Here is a 23486-nt window from a genome sequence, read left to right as displayed (position 1 = left end):
CTTTCAAGGGGCCCACCATGGATTACCTTGGTATGTGGGAGGGGGCCTGATGCTATCAGATGTCTGATTGCTCTGTGACAGTTGCATCCCCGAGAATCCTTGGGGAGAACGTGTTGTGTGATCAGCTCTATCTGAAAGGCATATTTCAACATGGTTACGAATCTGGACAGGGCGCCTGGGTGGCTGAGTCGGTTAAGCGGCCGACTTCGGCTCAGGTCATGACCTCGCGGTCCGTGAGTTCGAGCCCCACGTCGGGCTCTGTGCTGACGGCTCAGAGCCTGGAGCCTGTTTCAGATTCTGTGTCTCCCTCTCTCTGACCCTCCCCCATTCATGCTCTGTCTCTCTCTGTCTCAAGAATAAATAAATGTTAAAAAAAAAAAATTAAAAAAAAAAAAGAATCTGGCCTTTGAGCTGTTGGTGGCCTTCTTCAAGATGGCCCCCCTGAGCATGCTCAAAAAGGGACTCATTGTTGACATCCCTTTTGTGGTCCTAGGGATAAGCAATGTGGTATTTACTGCAAGCTACACATAACCATTTTAAGAGAACTTTTTAATTTGGCTTTTGATGATGTGTCAATTGGTCATATTTTAGGGCACCTTCTCAATCCGTACAGCCAAGATACAGCAACATGTGTGTGACACCATCATCCGCATCTTTAAAAGACATGGTATGTCCTTTTTAAAAAAAATCCTAGGCCTTCTCAAAAGGTGTTCTGTTGCATCATTAGAAAGTACTGTTAATTAAAAAAAAAAAAGTACCGTTCATAGATTTGGGTGCAGCCATATTTTACCTTTAAATTTGGTTACAGGCACTTGACATCATGTGCCGTTTAGGCTTATTTTTAACACTCAACTTATTGAGAGGAGAACATCTGAATATTTACGATTTGAATATTTAGGCTTGCTACTAAAATACAGTTGGTTCGTGGAGTCAGAAATAAGATGACGTAAAAAAAAAAAAAAAAAGGGAAAGAAGGAAGACTACGTTAAACTTAATAATTGACGAGCTGTCCGTTAGTGCAGTTAGAGAACCAGAGAGAGCCTGGTGATGGTTTCAGCAGCCAGTAGCAGATACTTACCTGTCAGGTTGGTGTTCGTTTTTAGTTGCCCCCCAGGAAGAATGAGAACATGATGATCAGTTATTTTTTCTGACTTGGTGTAGGAGCTGTCCAGCTGTGTACCCCACTCCTGCTTCCCCAAAATAGGCAAATATATGAGCACAACGAAGCCGCCTTATTCATGGACCACAGCGGGATGCTGGTGATGCTTCCTTTCGACCTGCGGGTGAGGCTGGGAACGCCCTGGGACAGGCCAGCTATCATGTCTGGTCGCGGGTGGCATCTGTGTGACAGGTTGACCCTTGCCCGTCATGTTTTCCCCTAGGCTTCCATTCTAAATATCCCCTTTAAGAAACACATTCTTGAGGGAGTTATTGCAGTGAGAGTAATTGCAAGTGCGTCTGATAATGAGGTGTGCTGAATTTCGCTCATGCTTGCTTTCTCCCGATCCCTCGGGGTTCCCTTTGACAGCAGTGACTGGTTATGCACTCCTCTCGTGCTGGTTGCTGACAAGCCATCTGCAGCACTGAACATGCCTGAGGCAGACAAGGGTGTGATTCCCCTCATGCACAGAAATCACAAGTAGGGAGATGAGCAAAAGTTGTAACCAGTCAGTTCTCAGAAGAGAAATTGCGCTGGGCTGATAAACTTCGGAAAAGATGGTCAGCCTCTTTTAAAGTTTATTTTATTGGGGCGCCTGGGTGACTCAGTCGGTTAGGCTCCGACTTGGGCTCAGGTCATGATCTCATTCATGGCTCGTGAGTTTGAGCCCTGTGTCGGGCTTTGTGCTGACAGCTTGGGGTCTGCTTTGGATTCTGTGTCTCTGTCACTCTCTGTACCCTGTGCACCCACCCCCTCCCCAGCTTGTGCTCTGTCTCTCTCAAAAATAAACACTAAAAATTTTTTTAAAATAATAAAGTTTATTTTATTTATTTTGAGAGAGAGAGCTGGGGAGGGGCAGAGAAAGGGAGAGAAAGAACCTCAAGCAAGCTCTGCACTGTTAGCATGGAGCCCTATGTGGGGCTTGAACTCAGGAACAGTGAGATCATGACCTGAGGCAAAATCAAGCGTGGGATGCTTCACCCACTGAGCCACCCAGCACCCCTACAGTGCAGATTTTTAAAACCTGAGCTCCCTTTCTGTAAGCTAATACTCAGTCCTCCCAAATAAAAAGTGAGTACCTTTGAGAATTTGATCCATAGTTAATGGTACTGGGTCAGATCTCTTGGGACAGTCAGACAATGATTTTATAAGTTGTGGTTATTATTAGCGGGTGGTTAAGAACTTCTAGAAGATCATGGAAAAATCGGGGAATTTATCATAAGAGATTAGACCCATTTTGACTGCATTATCATACATGATACTTTAAAAAACATTCAGTTAGAGACGCCTGGGTGGCTTAATCAGTTGAGAGTCCAACTCTTGATTTTAGCTCAAGTCATGATCCCAGGGTCATGGGATCCAGCTGTGTATGGGGCTCCCCACTGAGCATAGAACCTGCTTAAGATTCTCTCTCTTCCTTGGGGCGCCTGGGTGGCGCAGTCGGTTAAGCGTCCGACTTCAGCCAGGTCAGGATCTCGCGGTCCGTGAGTTCGAGCCCCGCGTCCGGCTCTGGGCTGATGGCTCAGAGCCTGGAGCCTGTTTCCGGTTCTGTGTCTCCCTCTCTCTCTCTGCCCCCTCCCCCATTCATGCTCTGTCTCTCTCTGTCCCAAAAATAAATAAAACGTTGAAAAAAAAAATTTTAAAAAAAAAGATTCTCTCTCTCCCTGTCTTTCCCCCTCCCTCCCTCCCTCCCTCTCTCCCTCTGTCTCCCCCCCCCCAGCTCCTCTGCCCCTCTTGTCCTTTCGCTTTCTCTATCTCAAATAAATAAATTAATTTAAAAAAACATTCAGTTATTTGTATAATTAATATTATTTATAGTAGCCAAGATATGGAAACAGCCCAAGTGTCCACTGATAGTTCAATGGATAAAGAAGATATGGTATATACATACAGTGGAATATTGCTCAGCCATAAAAAGAATGAAATCTTGCCGTTTGCAACATGGATGGAACCAGAGGGTATTATGCCAAGTAAAATACATCAGAGAATGACAAGTACCATATAATTTCACTTTTATGTGAATCTAAAAACAAAACAAAACAAAAAACAGACTCTTAAATACAGAGAACAAACTGGTGACTGCCAAAGGCAGGAAGTCAGGGGTGAGGGCAGGGGGAGGGGAATGGGCAAAAAAGATATAAAAAAAAAATTCACGGGTAACCAAATACAGTAAAACCTTGGATTGTGAGTAACTTGTTCAGTGAGTGTTCCACAAGACAAGCAAACATTTCTTCTTCTTCTTCTTCTTTTTTTTTTAAGTATTTTTATTTATTTTTGAGAGAGAGAGACCAAGAGCATGAGCGGGAGAGGGGCAGAGAGAGAGGGAGACACAGAGTCCAAAGCACGCTCCAGGCTCTGAGCTGTCAGCACAGAGCCTGACACGGGGCTTAAACCTGAGAACCGTGAGATCATGACCTGAGCTGAATTTAGATGCTCAACTGACTGAGCCACCCAGGTGCCCCATGAGCAAACATTTCTAATAAATTTTAACTTGATAAATGAGTGATGTCGTGCATCCTGAGGAGTACATGATGCCGAATGTCACATGGTCACAACTGAGACGGTGGTTCTTGAAATTCGCTTTGATACACAAGTGCTTTGGATTACAAACATGTTTCCAGAACTAATTATGCTCACAAACCAAGGTTTTACTGTAACTTGTGCTGATCTTGCTGATCGCAATTTGGCATAATAAAATTGGACAGAGTGTGTTTAATTAAAAGTGAGTTTTTCTCGGGGCATCTGGGTGGCTCAGTCAGTTGAACTTCTGATTCTTGGTTTTGACTTAGGTCATGATCTCAAGGTTTGTGGGATCGAGCCCAACATCGGGCTCTGTGCTGAAATTGCTGGAGCCTGCTTGGGATTCTCCCCCCCTCTCTCTGCCCAGCCCCTCAAATAAATAAACTTAAAAAAAAAAAAGTTTTTCTCAAATTTAAAAACCTAAGAAGTGCCACAGTGAGTAAGGTTGGTAGCATGCCCCACAGTAGATCTACTGCTGACTGACCGAGTCAGGAACATTTCAAGGAATGTGAATGATGAGCAGTGCCCAACTCTGAATAGACTAAAAACCACTGAGTCATACACTTTGTTATTTTTTTTAATTTATTTACTTTTTAATTTACATCCAAGTTAGCATATAGTGCAACACTGATTTCGGGAGTAGATTCCTTAATGCCCATTACCCATCTAGCCCATACCCCTCCCACAAGGTCCTCCAGCAACCCTCTGTTTGTTCTCTATATTTAAGAGTCTCTTATGTTTTATCCCCTCCCTGTTTTTATATGATTTTTGCTTCCCTTCCCTTAAGTTCATCTGTTTTGTATCTTAAAGTCCTCATGTAAGTGAAGTCATAACGATATTTGTCTTTCTCTGACTGACTGAATTGTACACTTTAAAAGGGTGGACTTTATATCTCAACAAAGCTGTTCTTAAAAAACCAAAAGGAGTGGGTTTGGGCACATTTTAACATCGACCTTTGAAACTTTGCTTTTCAGGTTCCTTTTGCAAGATACGTTGCGAGAAACAATATATTGAATTTGAAACGGTACGAAACAATGGGGGTTTCAGTTTCATTTGGTGGATGTGGGAAAGAAGCCAAAGGAGGATGTTTTGTCATCTATGCTCCTGACACAGCAAAGAATTTGGGGTTTGAATTTGGGGTTTAAAGTCATGAGCTTGGAGTATGATTAAAATACCCAACCACAGTACCCCTTTTAATAAGAGGGACACAGACTGTCGGCCTTCTCTTTAGAACAAACGTAGCAGTTGGGCAGGCACCCCGAAGCTCCTGCAGTCTATTCTGCACCTTCTAACGTCCCCAAGCAACACAACTAATTATTTTCACAAATGGTTGCTTGACAAAACATCTGGCGGCTCTGGATCACAGATGGCTCCTTGTAAACCTTAATTGGAGGGACAAACGGCCAGTGGTCTCTGTGTGAAAACTGCCGACGCAGGTAACTGAACAAAGCTGCTTGTAGAGAAGTGGAGTAAACCCAGCAGGAATGCTGGATGCTGAGGACCTCCAGGCACTTGGCAGTGGAAAGGTTTTTCTGTACATTCAGCTGCCACATGGGGTCAAACAGCGTGATCTCCATAAATTGGAGCGGTATTGTTGCCAACGAGGCACCCTGCTTTAAAGCGTCGTTCTTCAAAGGAAGTCAGAGCCCTTTACAAATGGTTTTACTCTCGGCTGCAAGTGAACAATGAACAGGCAGAGGCCTGAGGTGTGTCACTGGGTAGAAAGCAAGCACTAAAGGTAAAATTATTTCTTGCATGCAACTTCATCTCTGTTTCAAACGTTAAAGAACAAATCAAGCCCTGTACTTAGTGGCAGCCCTAGGAATTGGCACTTAAATCTCTCTTTAAAGCCTCTTGATCCTACCACTGATTCATTTTCTCAGATTTCTTTTCTCTTGTTCCATAACCTCTTAAGCATATTTGATTCCAGGAAGCAGCGACCTTGTAAATTCTGGGTGTCTCTCTCCAGATACTGCATAGAACGTGTGTTCAGACCTCGAAAGTTAGACCGATTTCATCCCAAAGAGCTTCTGGAGTGTGCATTTGATATTGTCACATCTACCACCAACAGCTCTCTGCCCACTGCCGAAATCATCTATACGATCTGTGAAATCATCCAGGAGTTCCCAGCGCTTCAGGTGACTTTCCAGAGTCTAACATGCCAAGGTCATCCCGCTAGATTCCTTGACCCTGTTTCCCCCGCCCCCCCCCTTCCCCCACTCCAGGCTTACCAGTAGGGGGTCACTTTTACTAAAATGACTAAGAGTTTGATGAAGTTACTTCTGGGTTTATCTCAGGCTCTTCCCTCTACCTTGAGAGGAATGGGTCTTGTTTTTATCTGGTTTGAGGGAAGGGCATTGTTTCTCTGCCCATTCTTCCAAAATGCAAGAAATCAGCTAAGATTCCTAGGATGCTTTTAAAAAATGTATTTATCTGTTTATTTTATTTTAATTCTTGGGAGAGAAAGACAGCATGAGCAGGGGAGGGGCAGAGAAAAAGGGAGACACAGAATCTGAAGCAGGCTCCAGGCTCCGAGCCATCAGCACAGAGCCCGATGCGGGGCTCGAACTCACGAACCGTGAGATCATGACCTGAGCCAAAGTTGGACTCTTAACTGAGCCAACCCAGGTGCCCCCTAGGATGCTTTTAGAACATTCACCTTGTTAAGAACGCTCTGTGCCCCCCCCCATACCCCACGCTCTCAGCTCCCCAACTTTACTTTCTTTCCATTGAGCTTGCATCCTGCCTCGCCAGTAGAGACTGCTCTGGCATAACTGTTTGCTTTCCTCAAGCCTTCCTCCGCATCCCACATAAGAGCCCACTCACCCCCACCACCGTGCCGGTCACGTTGTCCCTTGTCTAGAAAGACCTCTTTTTCCAGCTGCCATTTGCACCCCTTCTGTCCCGAAAGCCTGCTTGCTCCCTCATCAGCTGGCCAGCCACCTTTCCTTCTCAACCCAACAGCCCCTGAGGTGAGGCGCCACCCGCTGGTTGAGGGCAGAGCTGTTGTGTCCACTTTGCTGTATACCCTGCCGCGTGTAGCTCACTGCTCTGTGAATGCTGGCTAATCACCTCAGGTGGACAGAAGTCATGACAGCTGTTCCACCAGCCCGTCCTTAAACGTCAGTTACTGTTGAACCAGATCCTCTCCCTCTTTGAAATCTGTGTAAACTCACTCAGGCTTTTCACCATAGCTGAAAACCAAAGTATTTTGGATCTCTATATTAAAGTATTTGATTATGGGGCGTTCCGACTTGGGCTCAGGTCATGATCTCACGGTTCGTAAGTTCCAGCCCCCGTCGGGCCCTGTGCTGACAGCTCAGAGCCTGGAACTTGCTTCGGATTCTGTGTCTCCCTTTCTCTCTGCTCCTCCCCTCTGCGCTCTGTCTCTCAGAAATAAATAAACATTTTTTTTTTTAAAGGCGTTTGATTATATTATACTCTGGTTTTAACAATGTAAAGCAATGTTAATGAAAAAAAATAAATTAGAAGGCAATATGCTAAGATTCAGTCCTCCCACAATGCCCTGCAGGGATGGCAAGTTGGTGGGAAGATTCTGGATTTGGTCATGTACTTATACTACTTTTATAATGAAACAACATTTTTTCTCTTGTATCCTAGGAAAGAAATTACAGTATTTACCTGAACCATACCATGTTATTGAAAGCAATCCTCTTACACTGTGGGATCCCAGAAGATAAACTCAGTCAAGTCTATGTTATTCTGTATGATGCCGTGGTAAGCATTTAATTACTTGGACTTGAGATTGAAGATACTGATAGTTGATAAATATTTTCTTTGTGATGTAACCATAAGACTGAGTTCGGAGTTTTATCTCCTTCCCTCATTGCTCTAAGGTAAAAAAAAAAAAAAAAAAACCAATTGGAGGGAGTGTCTATATTGAGAATAAAGGCTATGCCCTGCCCTTAGTTCTTCCAACAACACCTGTACTTATCAGTAAACTAATGTATAGATTTGGACCAGCTGGACTGGGGGAGAGTGGTCTTAACTTCGGTGGGGCCTCGTTTAGCACCTCCTTCCTGTGGGGCTGGGGCAGCGCTATGTCTAGTTACTCTTGCTAATTTAGCTGCATCGTAGGGTTCATTACTCTCTAGTATGTGTGTAGATACTCTACGGTATGCGTGCAGAGCCTGGAGGGGAACCACCGAAAATCTTAAATAGTGTTACAGTGCTGAATTGAAGGTGAATGCTTTTCTGATTTCTTTTCATGTTAAATACGGTTTTTATAATAAATAAGGCATCCAGGAGATTCAGTAATCTAAAGTGCCAAAAGCTGTGTGATTGAGTCAGAACAGATAGTGGAAGCCTCTGCTGGCTTACTGTGCTGGTTTTCTGTACATCAAAAAAGGCTAACTATTTTCATTTTTTAAAGTTCCTTTATTTATTTTGAGAAAGGGAGCATGAGCAAGGGAGGGGCTGAGAGAGGGAGAGAGAGGGAATCCCCAGGAGGCTCCGTGCTGTCAGCGCAGAGCCTGATGCGGGGCTCGAACTCATGAATCGTGAGATCATGACCTGAGCCGAAATCAAGAGTTGGATGCTTAACTGACTAAGCCACCCAGGTCCCCACCTCGTGCCCCCCCAAAACCTAACTAGCTTTTGTCTTATCTGACTGGTATGCATCCAGGGCCCTAATTTCACTGTGTGCTTCTCAGTGGTGCTTTAGCCCAAATATTGTTGCTGTTGGTCTGTAACAGACCTACTACGTCAGTAGGACACTGGCAGGAACACCAGGGATTGTGCAGGGGGGCTCCACGTCCTTCTTGTTCCTATCCCACAGCCACAGCCTCTTTGCCGGCATGGGACGCAATGCTCAGAGCCTGTCCGCATGTGGCTTTTGTTTGGGGAACACGGATCAGTTACTCCCGTGCCATCCAAACGGAAGCACTCTGGTTCGGCCAGTCCAGCTCAGGGTTGCCTCACCATTCAGCAAGTGCACCTTCCCCCTTTTAATTCTTTTATGTGAACTGAAAAAAAAAATTTTTTTTTCCTAATCACAGAATTAATCCATCCTCCATGATTAGAAAGCAGTTTGTCTGGAGTAGAAGATATGCTTGTCAGAATTAGCCTGAATAATATTATATCTTGTTCGGGGCCAAATTTGGTGACTCTCGCTGTTACCTTTCTCTCCACATTAGACAGAAAAGCTGACGAGGACAGAAGTGGAAGCCAAGTTTTGTAATCTGTCTTTGTCGTCTAATAGTGTAAGTACCTTGTCACGGCGCTACTACGTCTACATGTCTCTGTAACTTTGTGATACCAGAGAATGTCCCCTGTCGCCTCCCAGACCGGTTGCCCTCTAGTGTTAATCGGTACCATGGCAACCTCCGGGATCAGGGAAGAGAGCCCAGCGCTGTGATCCAAGCCTGCGTCTCCATGCTGCTGCTTAACGTGCAGTCATCATCCCCTTCTTTCTTGATCACCAGATGCTTTGCTCTTACACCGTGTAAGGGCTGTGCTTGCCACGGCCTCCTGCCGAGTGGGTCTAGCACGAGCTGTCCTCTTCTGAAATAGATCCTCTGGGACTGGGTTGAGGCACAGAGCTCTGCAGATCATCTGGGTTTCCCCCACCACTGTATCCCCTCCCTCCCGATCTCCTAACACCTCAGAGTTGAGTTAAAGCTCCTGCCTTCCTGGCACATTTCTTCCTGAAATCTTATATTTGATCGCAGTGGCAGTATATCTCGTGGGGTAAACAGGTTTGTCATGTTCTCTCGACAGGCTTCAGATTGGTCTCTGATCTTTGACACAGTAACCCACGCTTCATGGAGTCATGACATTTTCCTAGTATTTATACAAGAAGAGATACTTCTTTAAACTTGCCCCGAACCCCTCCGGCCCTGGTCGGGCACTCAGTTCCATGAGTTTGTGATGATCAGCAAATTCATGTATGAAATAGATGAAAATATGATCGTGCACAGACTGGGCAGAGGTGTTCATTCTTGAGGACCCCTACAGTGTGGGCTGTAGGCACAGCGCTAGGGATATTAAAGGAGTCAGTTGAAGAGTCCATAGACTGCTATCAACTCCATTCATATTGGCCTGTAAAAAGCCATGGGGGGATCCGTGCAGCACAGGTCTACCCGCGGCTCTCTAACACAACTTGCACACACACGGCACACCCAGATCTCAGCTCGAAGCAATCAGCACACAGTCTGTAGGCGTAGGGAGAGTAAACCAGATTGCATAGTACTAGGAGTTCGAGAAATTAAGCCAGCTTAAATTTTAGATATAAGTATTGTAAGAGATATTAATGAAACACAAGTGACCAGAGCTGTAATATTTTAACATGAAGCACAGTACCTACATAATACTGTAGGCATTACACAGCACATAGCGATGAGCAGATAGAATCCCAGACATAATAGCACAAGGAATCTACTCAGGAAACTGCCCAATCCAGCGGTTCCTTACTGAAGGTTCAGACCCAAAAGGTTCTTGGAACTAATACCACCTTGCCAAAATATTTCACATTTGCACATGATAGATAGCTGCATCCGTTGTCAAAATGTCAGCCTCTTTTTGTTACATCTCTGAGTGCTTGATGATAAGCACTAATTTGAAGTTTGATTGGCTTCAAAATGGAAGAATTAGCACTTGATAAAAGACATTGAATGCTCTCATTATGTACAAATGGAACTCTAAGGATCTTAGAAAGAAGGTAGAAGTGTTGTAAGCCAGTGTCTGGCCCAGTCTTCTGTTTAACGACGAAGGATCTTCGGCGCAGAGAGATTTTGTGACTTGTTCAAAGTCACGTAGAGTTTGTTGGTGACGGGGTGAAGGACCCAGATCTGGGGATATTGTCTCTACTGTTTTTGCACCTCATTCATGGGGTAATTAATGTTAAAACTTGAGAAGAAATACAAGTAATTTATGGTTATTAAACTGTATTAAGCTGAGTCTTCATTCAGTTCTTGGTTTCCATGTGCCAGTTTATTGTTGAGCCAGGTTATACTTACATAGTCTTAAAATAGCTAGAATTTGTTTAACTCCCAGAAGCTAAAGTGCGAATTTTCTTTCTGGTGTATGACCATAGTTCCTTCCTCCTTCACCTGCTGGGTGCCAGGAACTGGGCCGGGCCCGCAGAAAATCTCTAGCCACTGCCCTCCTGTGGAAGACAGTGGGTGCAGCAGCTGAGAGCTGGGGTGGAGGTGTAAATCAGAGGGAAGGAAGGATCTAGAGGCTGCCTGCAGGAGGTAACACCCGAGCTGTGCCCCAAGGCTCCAAACAGGAATTACTCCAGCAAAGGGAGGAGAGGGAATTTCTGGCTAATTCAGAATAGAATGAGAACCAGTCAGACCTGACCTTTCCACCCCTGATTTCTGTGCCTGAAGTAACAGGGGTAGATGAGAATGAGGAAGGTAATGAGGAACAGTACTGGCTTGGAAATCTGTAATGGTGGCTTCTACTGGGGACTAGGCTCTGCTCTGCAGGGGTCAGCATTGACTGGGAGCAGGTGCCAGAAGCACTTATGTGAGGTGCTTCCAAGTTGTGGGAAAAGGGTAATCTTAGTCAGGATCCCAGTAAAGGCTAAAATTGCCTCCGACCACAAAAACCCTCCTCGTGGAGGTGCACAAGCTTTGCCATGACCCCCGTGTGTCCAAAACACCATGTAAAGTGCATCTTCCTGACCGTGGATGGGAAGCTAAATGTGCCTCTTTGCTTTCCAGCTGTATCGACTCTACAAATTTATTGAGCAGAAGGGAGATTTGCAAGATCTCACGCCAGCAATAATTCGTTAATAAAACAGAAAACAGGTGTGGCCCAGTTGGTGAAGTACGGCTTAAAAGATCTAGAGGGATTGTTGGACTTCTGAAGAAATTGGCATAAGTTACAGGTTTGGCAACTGTTGGATTCTATTATGGATTTGTAGCATTAGCACAAGGGGGAAATGGGTTTTTTTAAGTTAATGCGAGTAAGCGTTTTATTTTTCCAGAATCCTACTTTCTATATTTTGGAACTGTTGGTATCTAGTAATAATTTTGGCTTAAATCAGAATTTCCTTGCAAGCATCATGATTCCTATTGAACAGCAATTCTGCTTCAGCAAAGTGGGGATTCTTGAAGAGAGCAGAGTTTCTCTTACTTGGCAGGCTATACTGTGTACCACATACATACTGGTGCTGTGATGTGATTCATGGACAACAGTGCCTTGACATGTTTGCATGGGATTGCACTTCACAGGTCTTGATCAACTTGGGCTTGGTTTACAAGGTGCAGCAGCACAATGGAGTCATCTTCCAGTTTGTGGCGGTCATCAGACGGAGGCAAAGGGCTATATCTGAAATCCTTGCGGCTGGTGGCCGATATGACCTGCTGGTGAGAGCCTGCCCTGGATTAATTGACTTACTCTAGCATTGTTTCATTTTTTTCATAACTTGATATTTTGAAATATTTCACACCTTCAGAAACACTGAACCAGTGGTATCATTGAGTCACCCACATGCCTTTTATCGAGGAATAGAAATGTATTGTGAACCGCATTTGTAGTGTTTTAACTTTTATTATTTTCTTTAAATGTTTATTTTGAGAGAGGGGAGTGTGTGAGTGCGCATGAGCACACGCAAGCAGGGTTTGGTGAGAGAGATGAGGAGAGAGAATCCCAAGCAATCACAGAGCCCAATGGTGGGGCTCGATCCCACAAACTGTGAGGTCATGACCTGAGCCAAAATCAAGAGTTGAACATTTAACCAGCTAACCCCCCAGGCACCTCTAACTTTTATTTTAAAACAATTAGAGGTTTACAGAAAATTGCAAAGATAGCACAAAGAGAACTCCGTTTCCTTGAATGGTTAATCTGGCATAACTATAATAAAATATCAAAACCAGGACACGGACATGGTACCACAGTATGTGTGTAATTCTGTGCCATTTTATCACATGTGTAGAGTCCCGTAACTACCGCCACAATTGAGATACAGAGCTGTTCTGTCACATATAGATCTTTGGTGCTGACATTTACTAGTTCAAATGAAGTATAAAACCATTATCTCCCTTTAAGTCACCTATACCCCTCCCCCCACTTATAATATAATTGTCCTTAAATACTTCCTCTCCATACATTGAGATCCACATCAGACAGTGTTACGCTTTTTACTTCAGCTGCCGAACTCTAAGACACCCAGGAGGAGAAGAATTGCTGGTTTCTGACGAGAAGTGTGCTGTTATTGAATTTTCCCCTAGAAGAAAGTTGGGTTTCACTCCATGCTTTTAAGATTTTTTTTTTCTTTGTCTTTAGTTTGCAATTTGATCACGACAGGTCTTGGTGTGACTTTCATTGGATTCATACTCTTTGGGATTATCTCAGTTTCTTGAATCTAGAGGTTTATGTCCTTTTCCAATGTGCCCCCCACCAGCCCCAGCAGGGTGGCATCAGAGAACACTAAGTGGGAGCCGCGACTTTCATATCTGCCTGGGCAGTGCTCCCCGAACAGGGTCATCGGAGGCCAGGAACTAAAGGATTTCGGGACCCCTGCCTCCAGCCAAGCAGTACATGGCCACCTTCCCTGTGGGGGTGGTGGTGCTGGAGAAAGCTGAGTGGGAGGCTGAACTTGCCCTGCAATCCAGCAGTAACAGGGTCTCCTGCCAATTCCCACCTGCCCACCCGTCACCACTGCACCTGGGGAGAATGTTTCAAGCATATTATTCTAAGATCTCTTCAGTTGCACTCTCTTTTTCCTCTCCTTCTAGGTCTCTGAGACAAATGTTTGAGTTTTTGTTCTATCCCTGAGGTTCTGGGGCATTGTGCTTTATGGTCTGTTCTGTCTTCATACTGAGTTATTTCTCTTGTGTCATCTTCAATTTCATTGGCTATATCCCGTCTTATCCCCATTCTGCTGTTGAGCCCATCCAGAGCTTTGTTTTTGTTTTTTTACCTTCTTATTTGCTGAGACCTTTTTTTTGTTTGTTTGTTTTCAAGCCTGTTCACAATGCTTGTGAAGCATTCTTATGATGGTTGCTTTAAAATCCTTGTCAGATAATTCTGACATCTTTGTCATCTGGTGTTGGTGTCTGTTGTCTTTTTTTTTTTTTAATGTTTATTTCAGAGAGAGCAAGCCAGTGAGCATGAGGTGGGGAAGGGGAGAGAGAGAGAGAGGAAGAGAGAGAATCCCAAGCAGGCTCCTTGCTGTCAGCGCAGAGCCAGACGTCCAGCTTGATCCCATGAACTGTGAGATCATGACCTGGGCCAAATCAAGAGTCGACACTTGACTGATTGAGCCACCCAGGCACTCCTGTGGATTGTCTTTTTTTTTTTTAAATGTTTACTTTTGAGAAAGAGAGAACATGTACACGCAAGAGCAAGGGAGGGGGTAGTGTACAGAGGATCCGAAGCACTGACAGCACAGAGCCCAGTGTGGGGCTTGAACTCAAGAACCATGGGATCCTGACCTGGGCCAAAAGTGGACGCTTAACCAATTGAGTCACCCAGGCGCCCTGTTGTCTTTTCTTACACATTTTGAGATCTTCGTGGTTCTTGCCCTGATGCATGATTCTCACTTGTACCCTGGATATTTTAAGTATTATGTTAGGAGAGTCTGGAGCTTAGCCAGATCTTCTGGTTTGGCAGGGTCTCCTCTGATAGCACACTGGAGGGGCAGGGGTTCTTGGTACTATTGGCTAAGGGTAAAGATTCAGGTTCCTTCCTCAGCTTTCTTCAGCATCCCTAGGGTGGGAGGGGTTCCTTGGTCCTGTTTCCCCCATGCCTCTACAGGTACTGTTGTGAGGGGGTGGGGGAAGTGGCGGGCAACCTCGTTGCTGCTGGATAGCTGAGAAGTTCCAGTCCCCGACTCAGCCTCCTCCACTCTCCCAAGGAGTGTGGGCTTCTTACTGCTTGGATGGAGGTGGGGGTCTGATATCCTTTGGTTCCTGGCTTCCAGTGACACTGGGGGGGTGGGGGGAGGATACTATCTCAGGCAGATAGAGAGTCCTGGCTCCCACTGAGTCTTCTCTGATGCCACCCCGCTCAGACTTGGTAGGAGAAGGAGGCTCCTTACATCTGGGTGAATGTGTGGGCCCCTGCTCAGCCTTTGCTGGTGGGAGGGGCCTATGCTTTTTCCTGTGGTGTTTGGCTGGAGCAGGGCAGGTGTTTTCTAAACATTTTCTGCCCTGCCAGGTTGCCCCTTTCTTGGTCTAGACAAAGCAGGTCTTCCTGGGGGCTTTTTTTTGTTGGTTCTCCTTGGCATTTCTGGGTTGCCACCTTCTCCAGCACCCAATCCAAGAAACATGAAGCAAAGACCGAGTCCAGGGAACTCCCCATGTGTTATTCCCCAGATCCTGTGGTCCCTAGCCAGTCTGCTCCCCTCTCTCCACTTCACAGGCTTCTTACGTTTGTTTTAGAAGTAACATCCAGGAATTTTAGCTGTACTTGGCAGGAAAAACAGAAGTGTTGCTACCCATCTTGGCCCAGAATCAGAACCCACATATGTAATTTTAAATAATCTAATGACATAAAGTAAGTAAAAAGAAACACATGGGGGGATGCCTGGGTGGCTCAGTCGGTTTAAGTGTCCCGACTCTTGGTCTCAGCTCACGTCTTGATCTTAGGGTTGTGAACTCAAGCCCTGTACTGGGCTCCACATTGGGCATGGAGCCTGCTTAAAAGAAAAAAAAAAGGAAACAGGTGGAATTTATTTTAATTATCTCTTATGGAACATAGAATCAAAATTTTTAAGCTATTTTACTTTTTTTTCCTAAGCCTTTGCATTCAGTGTATGTTAACCCAGTATACCCAAAATATTATTTCAACATGTAATCAGACATCTAAATACTATTGAGCTAATCTACAATGCTTTTTTATTCATTCGGAGTCTTTGCAACCTGTGTGTATTTACATACACAGCACATGTCAATTTAGATTAGCTACATTTCAAAGGTCCAAGCCACATGCGGCTAAATGGCTACCATATTGAACAGGGCAGCTCCAGATGCAACATTGGTTAACATTTTCCTAAAATGGCATGTGTGCTTGCTCCATGTCTGTCTGTCTCTGTCTCTGTTCTCTCCTCTCTCTCCTCTCTCTCTCTCTCACACACACACACACACACCACACACACTTTTCTTGTCGTTGAACCCTTTGATGTTAAGTTGCTGACAAGTGGGTGCCCTTCAGTCATTGCTCATGATCGGTTTTCTTCTCTATTTCCTAACCAGAGCTGTGTCTTCCTTCACAGATTCCCCAGTTTAGAGGACCACAGGCTCTGGGGCCAATCCCCACTGCTGTTGGGGTCAGCATAGCTATAGACAAGATATCTGCTGCTATCCTCAACATGGAAGAACCTGTAAGTTCGGTTTTGCTTTCCAGTGGGCTTTGAGTGTCTTTTCATCTCGTAGTCACTTATATGCAGCCCTGGGTGTGGCAGCAATAGCCGAGGCCTTGGGAAGCTATCTTTGCCATGATAGACCAGCCTAAGACTTGGCATCCATCCTTGTGTATGTGTCCTTAGCTGTAGCTGAGGGACCTCAGCTCCTCTGTCTTCTCCTGGCAGGCCTCACTCTCGACTGTGACACGCTACGTAAATGTGACATGTTCTAGCTGTTAGCAGACTCCCTGTCAAAGCCCCTTTTTCAGAAAACCCTGCTCTACTCTACACAGCTATAAACGTTTTTTTTTTCTTCCTTTGTGTTTCAGACAAGATTAGTTTTCCCCAGAGGAAAAGAAGATCTTCCTCGACAGCTTAGGATAGTTGAAATAATTTCTTTCTAAAAAAAGCTAATATAAAAGTTTTTTGACTGTCATTTTTTTTTTTTAAGCTAAGTCATTTTGAAGCCAAGCCATGTGCACATCTCTTACTATATAAGATCTCAGGGTGCTCTCTTCACTCGAGCGGTGGCCTCCTTCCTAGTGCTGGTCTCGCTTCTCTAAATGTAAGCACTCTGTTTCTCATCCAGGTTACAATCAGCTCTTGTGACCTCCTGGTCGTAAGTGTTGGCCAGATGTCCATGTCCAGGGCCATCAACCTCACCCAGAAACTCTGGACGGTGGGGAATCACGGCACAAATCATGTATGACTGGTCGCAGGTAATGAAACAAAAAAAATGCCCGTGGGTGTGAGTGCATGTAGTCACGGCTGCAATGGCAAAATTGTCCCCTCCAGCCTTAGACTAGAGTTCCCTCCAGACTCTACTTCTCTCTGGTTAGAGTTACTACTTCCCGTGTTAGCTTCTTAATTGCTACAGTGGCAAATCACCGCAGACTTAGTGGTTTAAAACAATACAGGCTTATTACCTCACGTTCTGGTGTTCAGAAGTCTGATACCAGTTTCACTGGGCTCAAATCAAGGTTCTCCGCTAGGGCTGGGTCCTTCTGAAGGCTTTAGGGGGAAAATCCTTTCCCTTGACTTTTCCAGCTCCTGGAGGCCTCCTGCACCCCTCAGCTGTTAGTCCCTTCCTCCACTTTCAAGCTCAGCAGTGTCGAATTTTCTTTCCTCTCCACCTCTGTTTCTGTCCTTAGATCTCTAACTCTGACCCTCCCATCTCCCTCTCACAAGGCCCACTGTTTCTGCCCAGATCATCCAGAATAATCTCCCTATCTCAAGATCCATAACTCAAAGTTCCTTTTTACCCATATAAGGCAACATATATTTGCCTAATCAGTTGGCAGGGATTAGGCTGGGACATCTTCGCGGGGCCATCACAACCCACCACACTTCCAAAAGGCACTTCGTGTTTAGCGTGCGTACGTATCCTCAGACCTCCCACAGCAGCCTGCCCTGGGGATGGAAGTGAGGGAGGTGGCACCCCCAAACCTGCTGGCCCCTCAGGAAGGGGGGGGGCCTTCAGAGAACATCTGCACTGCCACCAGCTGATCACAAAAGGGCCTGCGCTCCCAGGTAATCAAGTTGCACGCACGCTCACCCACACTCAGGTGCCCCGGAGCGTGAAGAGATGCCCAGGGAAACAGCCTCCACCCTTCCTCCTGCTCCTTGCACATCGCCTACCAAGAGGTTTCCAAGGCTGCTGCCGTCCATTTTTGTGCACGTTATAAAAAGCCTCTTGTTTAGAAGTATGTTGAGCGATAATTTTGAATCGTTGGAGCATCCTCTTGCGTTTGTTTCCTTGTTTCATAAACTGTTAGAGAAGAGCTCTTACAGAAACAGGGACTTCCGTCCTGCACAGTGACATACGCTGCAGGCATCTCTGCTCGATGCTCACTTTATGCTTCAGTCCTGCTTCTCACCTTCCACTCTTTTTGCTGCCTTTGCTTCCCTCAGAGGCCTTTTCGTTGTGTGTATGCGTATTGTATAATTTTTGGCACCTTCCATCAAGATTTGGAGCTTTTGAAAACCTGACCACATTGATTGGTCGTGGCCCTTAGGACAATAGCGAATGTAAGAAAAGCAAGGTTTTATTCTCCTTTGAATTCTTACTCTTCTGGCTTAATATTTATATCTCCTGAAGTCAGCATGTTTAGTGATTCACTTTGAAAATCTAGCTGAACACAGTGTTTGCAGTCTCCTTAATCACTTGAAGCCACTGTAGGTGTTTCTGTGTTTATTTCACACACTGTGGTTGTTTGTTTCAGTCCCAAGAAGAACTCCAGGAATACTGCAGACATCACGAAATCACCTACGTGGCCCTTGTCTCAGATAAAGGACGAAGCTATGTCAAGGTACAGACCCAAGGAAATCTTTCACAATTCAACAGATTTTCCAAACTGGGTATTAACTGTGAGCCCTGACTTCCCACTAAGGCCCTGGCCTTGGGTGTGGGTGGAAATCCATTATTTTGTTGGCTGGACCTATTCTTGAGAAAGACTATAGAGGAAGAGAGAATCTGCATCTGAATCCTTCCCTTCAAGCTTAAAAAATGCAAACACAGTGGCAGTAGCTTTTCCTACTTTCCTCCCTTTGCTCCTCTTTTCCATCTAAGAAAACAAGAATAATCACTACACTGAAATGCTGGTTGGCATAGCCTATGGCTGTTTCCTAATCAGTTTTACTCTGTTGCGTTTAACTTACAAAGCTCATAAATATACCACCTCCTAACCGTTATTCTGTTTTTGAAGAAAAAATCAACCTATTTCTCCCCTTTAAATCTTGTCAGGTTTTGATATCTGTGTAATGTTGGCTTCATAAATGAATTAGACAGTGTTCTCTCCTCTTCCACTTGTGGAAGATTTTGTGTAGCATTTGTATTATGTCATCCTCAAATATCTGGTCAGATTCCCCAGTAGAGTCATGTGGGCCTTGATAGAGAGCTATTCTGGTTGCCTGTTTCTGAATAACTGTTTCTACACTACTTTTGGTAGTGTAGATCTTTCCCAGAATGTTTCCATTTCATCCAGATTTTCCTATATTTCCTGTCACTGTCTGTGGGATATGCAGTAATAATCCCCTTTCATTCTTGATATTGGTAATTTATGTCTTACCCCCCAACCCGCCCACACTTTTTCTTTTTTTAACCACTGGTGAGGTAAAAAAACCCTAGCCTGACTAGAGGTTTATCAGTCTTATTTGTATTTTCAGAAAACCAGTGTTTTATGTTAATTGATTTTTCCCTATTTATGTTCATTTGTTTTCTATTCTATTGATTTCCACTCTTCATTCTGCAAATTTTGGATTTAGTTTATTCCATTTCTAGTTTTTTCCAGATAGAACTTTAGATTAGGGGTAAACTACAGCCCATAGGCCACATCTGGCAACACAGCCTATTTTGTATGGCCTGTGAGCTAACACATTTTTTTTACACTCTTTGTTTAAAAAAGAAATAGTATGTGGCAGAGACATTGTTTGGCCTGCAAAGCCTAAAATCCTATCTGAGTCTTTGCATTTAAAAAAAAAAACAAAAAAGGCAGCTGCTTGGACCACTGATTTTAGATTTTACCTTTTCTAAGTAGAACTATTAATGCTATAAATTTCACTCTAAGTAATGTATTAGTTGCATCCCACACATTTTTATATGTAGTGCTTTTATTTCATTTAGTTCAGAAATTTTTTTTTTTTTTTTTTAAGTAGGCTTCACATCCAGCATGGAGCCCAATGCCTGGCTTGAGCTCACAATCCTGAGATCGAGATCTGAGCGGAGATCAAGAGTCGGATGCTTAAACGACTTGAGCCGCCCAGGCACCCCCTTTATTTTTATTTTTTTTAATAGTTCAGAATACTTTCTAATTTCTTTGGTTATTTCTTCTTTGATCCACGGGTTACTTCCAGATATTTGGGTATTTTTCAGCTATCTTTCTTTAAGGATTTCTAATGATTTAATTCCTTTGCGATCAAAGAACATACATATTCTATATGATTCAGTCCTTTTAATTTACTGAGTCATGGTTTAAAGTAAAACAATGGTCTGTTACTGTGATGTTTCATGTACACTTGAAAAGAATGTGTATTCTGCATTGTTAGGAGGAGTGTTTGATAAATATCAGGCCACATTACATGATGATGTTGCCCAAGAGTTCTGTATCTTTACTAATCATTTTGTCTACATGTTCAATCAGTTACTGAGAGAGGAGATTGAAATCTCCAGCTATCATTGTAGATTTATCCATTTCTTCCAAAAGTTTTATCAGTTTTGCATTTTGAAGCTCTGTTATTTGGTGAATGCACATTTAGAATTTTATATGTTTGATGAATTGACCTCTTTTATCATTATGAAATATTCTTCTTTATTCCCTGATAACACTTCTTGTTCTGAGGTCCTTTTGGTTAGTGTTTGCATGACATGTCTGTTTCCATCCTGTGTCTTGAAGTGCGTTTCTTAGAGACAGTCAGCAGTTGAGTTGTGCCTTTATCCACTCTGACAATTCCTGCCTTTTAATTGGAATTGTTAGACATTAATTTGTAATGCAGTTAGCGAAATGGTGGGTTTAAATCTGCCAATTTTACTATTTGTTTTCTGATTATTCCATCTGTTCTTTTTTTCCATTTTTGTCTTTTCAGGCCTTCTTTTAGATGGTATACTACTATTTTACTGACCATTACTCGTTTTTGGTGAGACTGTTTTGTGACCTCTCTAGGGTTTGCAATATACACCTTTAACTTAACACATTCTCCCTTCAAAAAATGTTATATGCCTTTCTCTTATCGGTAAAGAACCTATAAGAATACTTCCATTTCCCTTCTCTCATTCTTGTGCTGTGTTGCCAAATATTTTTCTTACATATATTGTAAAGTCCCACAATACATTGTTATATTTTGGCTTTAATTAGTTATTTTTTAAAGAGGTTTTGTTTGGTTTTTTTTTTAGAGAGATTTTTAAAATAAGGGGGGGGAAATGTCTTTTATATTTACCCACATAGTTACCATCTCTTGTACTACTGATTCCTTTGTTGAGGAAGACATCATTCTGATTTCATTTGCCTTCTGCCTGAAGATTTCCTTTAATATTTCTGGTCCATGCAGGTGTGCTGGTCATGAGTTGTCTCAGTTGCTATTGGTCTGAGAAAGTCTTCACCCTCATTTTGAAAGATGTTTTTGTTAGATATAAAATTCACATTTACATTTTTTTCATTTGCACTTTGAAGAGGTGTTTACTGTCTTCTGAGCTGATCACACGTTCTGTTAACGTCTGCTTTGATCCTCGGAATCCTTTTATTTTCTGGCAGGTTATAAGATTTCATTGTCACTGGTTTTCTCTGCATTTTGAATACGGTTTTACCTCAGTGTGGGTATTCCTCTATATTCTAATACTTGGTATTCGTAGATAGGACTTCTTTGAACTGTAGATTTGTAGTCTCATGAAATTTAGAAAATTTCAGACATTATTTCCTCAAGTACTTTTCTGTCCCTTTTCCTCTTTACTTCTAGGACTCCAATTATAGTATGTTAATATCTGATATTGCCCCACACCTCACTGAGTCTCTCTTTGTTTTGTTTTCCCCCCCTCTCTCTATGCTTTATTCTGGATCATTCACTGATCTTTCTGCAATATCTTACATGCTATTAATTCTACATGCTATTAATTCCACATTAATTCCACACATGCTATAATTTCTTATTTCAGATATTGTATTTTCCATATTTATAAGTTGTATTTGGATCTTTAGGTCTTCCATTCTCTCTTACGGTTTTTCTTTCCTTTATATTTTTTATAAGATTTAAAACAGTCATTCTAAGGTATCTGTCTACTAATTCCATAATTTCTGAGACATTCTCTGTCTGTTTCTGTCGTTTCTCCTTGCTGTGAGTCCTATTTTCTTGCCACCTTGCATGCCTAGTAATTTGGATTGGTTGTGGACATTATGAATTTTACATTTTTGGAAATACTGCTGGGCTTTGTTCTGGGGTATAGTTAAAATACTTGAATTGTTTGATCCTTTCCAGGCTTGGTGTTAAGCTTTGTTAGGGCAGACCAGGGCCGCCTTTAGCTCTGAGTTGACCCATTACTAATAAGGCAGTATCGCCTGGGTGGCTCAGTTGGTTGAGCATCTGACTTCGGCTCAGTTCATGATCTCATCATTCCTGAGTTCAAGCCTCAACATCAGACTCTGTGCTGACAGCTTAGCGCCTGGAGCCTGCTTTGGATTCTGTGTCTCCCTCTCTCTGCCCCTCTCCCACTTGTGCTCTGTCTCTATCTCTCAAAAATGAACAATAAAAAAAAAGTTAAAAAGTTAAAAAAAATTTTTTTTTAGGTTATTTTTGAGAAAGAGTTGTTGCTTGTTTGTCTAATGTCTGAAAAATCTTACGTGTTTTGTCGGGTTTTCTAACTGTTGAAGGCAGGAAGGCAGTTCTTGGAGTAGTTTATCCTTTTAGGGAAATTTGCAAGTCCCCACTACTAGTCTGGCTGGTTAGTCACAAAATTAGAAATGCCCTTAAGAACTACTGATCAGGCCTCTTCCAGAATAGTGATTGCTCCTGCAGTAGTACCGAGAGATGACCATCAAGCCTTGCTGGATAACTCGTGTCATAGACAGTGCTATAATGCTGAGCAAATTTTAAAAACCTGAATTAGTCTCCTTCCCAAAATCTAATGCTCAATGGTCTTAGTTCTATCTTCTTGAGTAGTCGCAATAGCCAGTCTAATTCTTCCTCCTTCTCTCAACTACCTTTAAATAAATTCTAGGAGACCAGAGACTGCCATGCCACTCTATCCTCATTGCTGGTGTAAAAAAAATTTTTTTAACGTTTATTTATCTTTGAGAAAGAAAGAGGGAGACAGAGTACGAGTCGGGGTGGGGCAGAGAGAGGAAAACACAGAATCCAAAGCAGGCTCCGGGCTCTGAGCTGTCAGCACAGAGTCTGATGTGGGGCTCGAACCCACGAACTGTGAGATCAGAACTGAGGCCAGGATTGGATGCTTAACCAACTGAAGCCATCCAGGCTTTCCCTGTTTTCTGGATTAAACATTCTGGTACTTAGAGCCATTTCTCTTAACATGATTTCCCAGATCCTTGACCCTCCTAGTTAAGCTCCCCTAGACATGCTTGGTTAATGTCTGTCTTTAAATGTGATCCTAGAATTCTACACAGTACTCTAAGCATATAAATTTGACTAATGAGAATGCTCTCTGACCTCCCTCAATCCAGATACCATATTTCTCCTAATGGAGCTTACTAGTGAAGCTCGTAGCAACCATGTGCTCTTGGCTTATACTGAACTTAGTCAGCTAAAATTCATTGGCCTTTTAACAGTTATCACCATGTCTGGTTGGCCACCTACAACGAAGGCTTCATTACAGGACGTCATATTTATCTCCATTAATGTGATCGTGTTCATGTCTAGAACAGTGGTTTCAGCCTGTCCAGCTCTTTCCAATCTTGTATCACCTTCATATTTGAAGGGCAAGACATCGCGCTTCATTCACCTAGTCAACAAATGCATTTAAGTATTAACAGTGTAGAAGGGAGGGAA

General features: G+C 43.4%; 1 protein-coding gene across 1 annotated transcript in view; it reads left to right on the top strand.

Annotated features, from left to right (window-relative positions):
• EIF2AK4 (eukaryotic translation initiation factor 2 alpha kinase 4) overlaps positions 1–23486 on the top strand; it is a 97786-nt gene that overhangs the window by 64085 nt on the left and 10215 nt on the right. The window contains 13 exon segments of the mRNA XM_030318523.1: positions 592–667; positions 1162–1283; positions 4654–4703; positions 5649–5817; positions 7301–7417; positions 8836–8901; positions 11368–11425; positions 11428–11534; positions 11881–12015; positions 15867–15974; positions 16585–16677; positions 16679–16714; positions 18218–18304. Coding sequence (XP_030174383.1) covers positions 592–667; positions 1162–1283; positions 4654–4703; positions 5649–5817; positions 7301–7417; positions 8836–8901; positions 11368–11425; positions 11428–11534; positions 11881–12015; positions 15867–15974; positions 16585–16677; positions 16679–16714; positions 18218–18304 — 1224 coding nt within the window.

The sequence above is a fragment of the Lynx canadensis genome, chromosome B3 (assembly GCF_007474595.2).
Source record: "Lynx canadensis isolate LIC74 chromosome B3, mLynCan4.pri.v2, whole genome shotgun sequence".
Taxonomy (NCBI): domain Eukaryota; kingdom Metazoa; phylum Chordata; class Mammalia; order Carnivora; family Felidae; genus Lynx; species Lynx canadensis.
The sequence above is the reverse complement of the archived record's forward strand: the minus strand, read 5'-3'. Positions and strand labels throughout refer to the sequence as shown.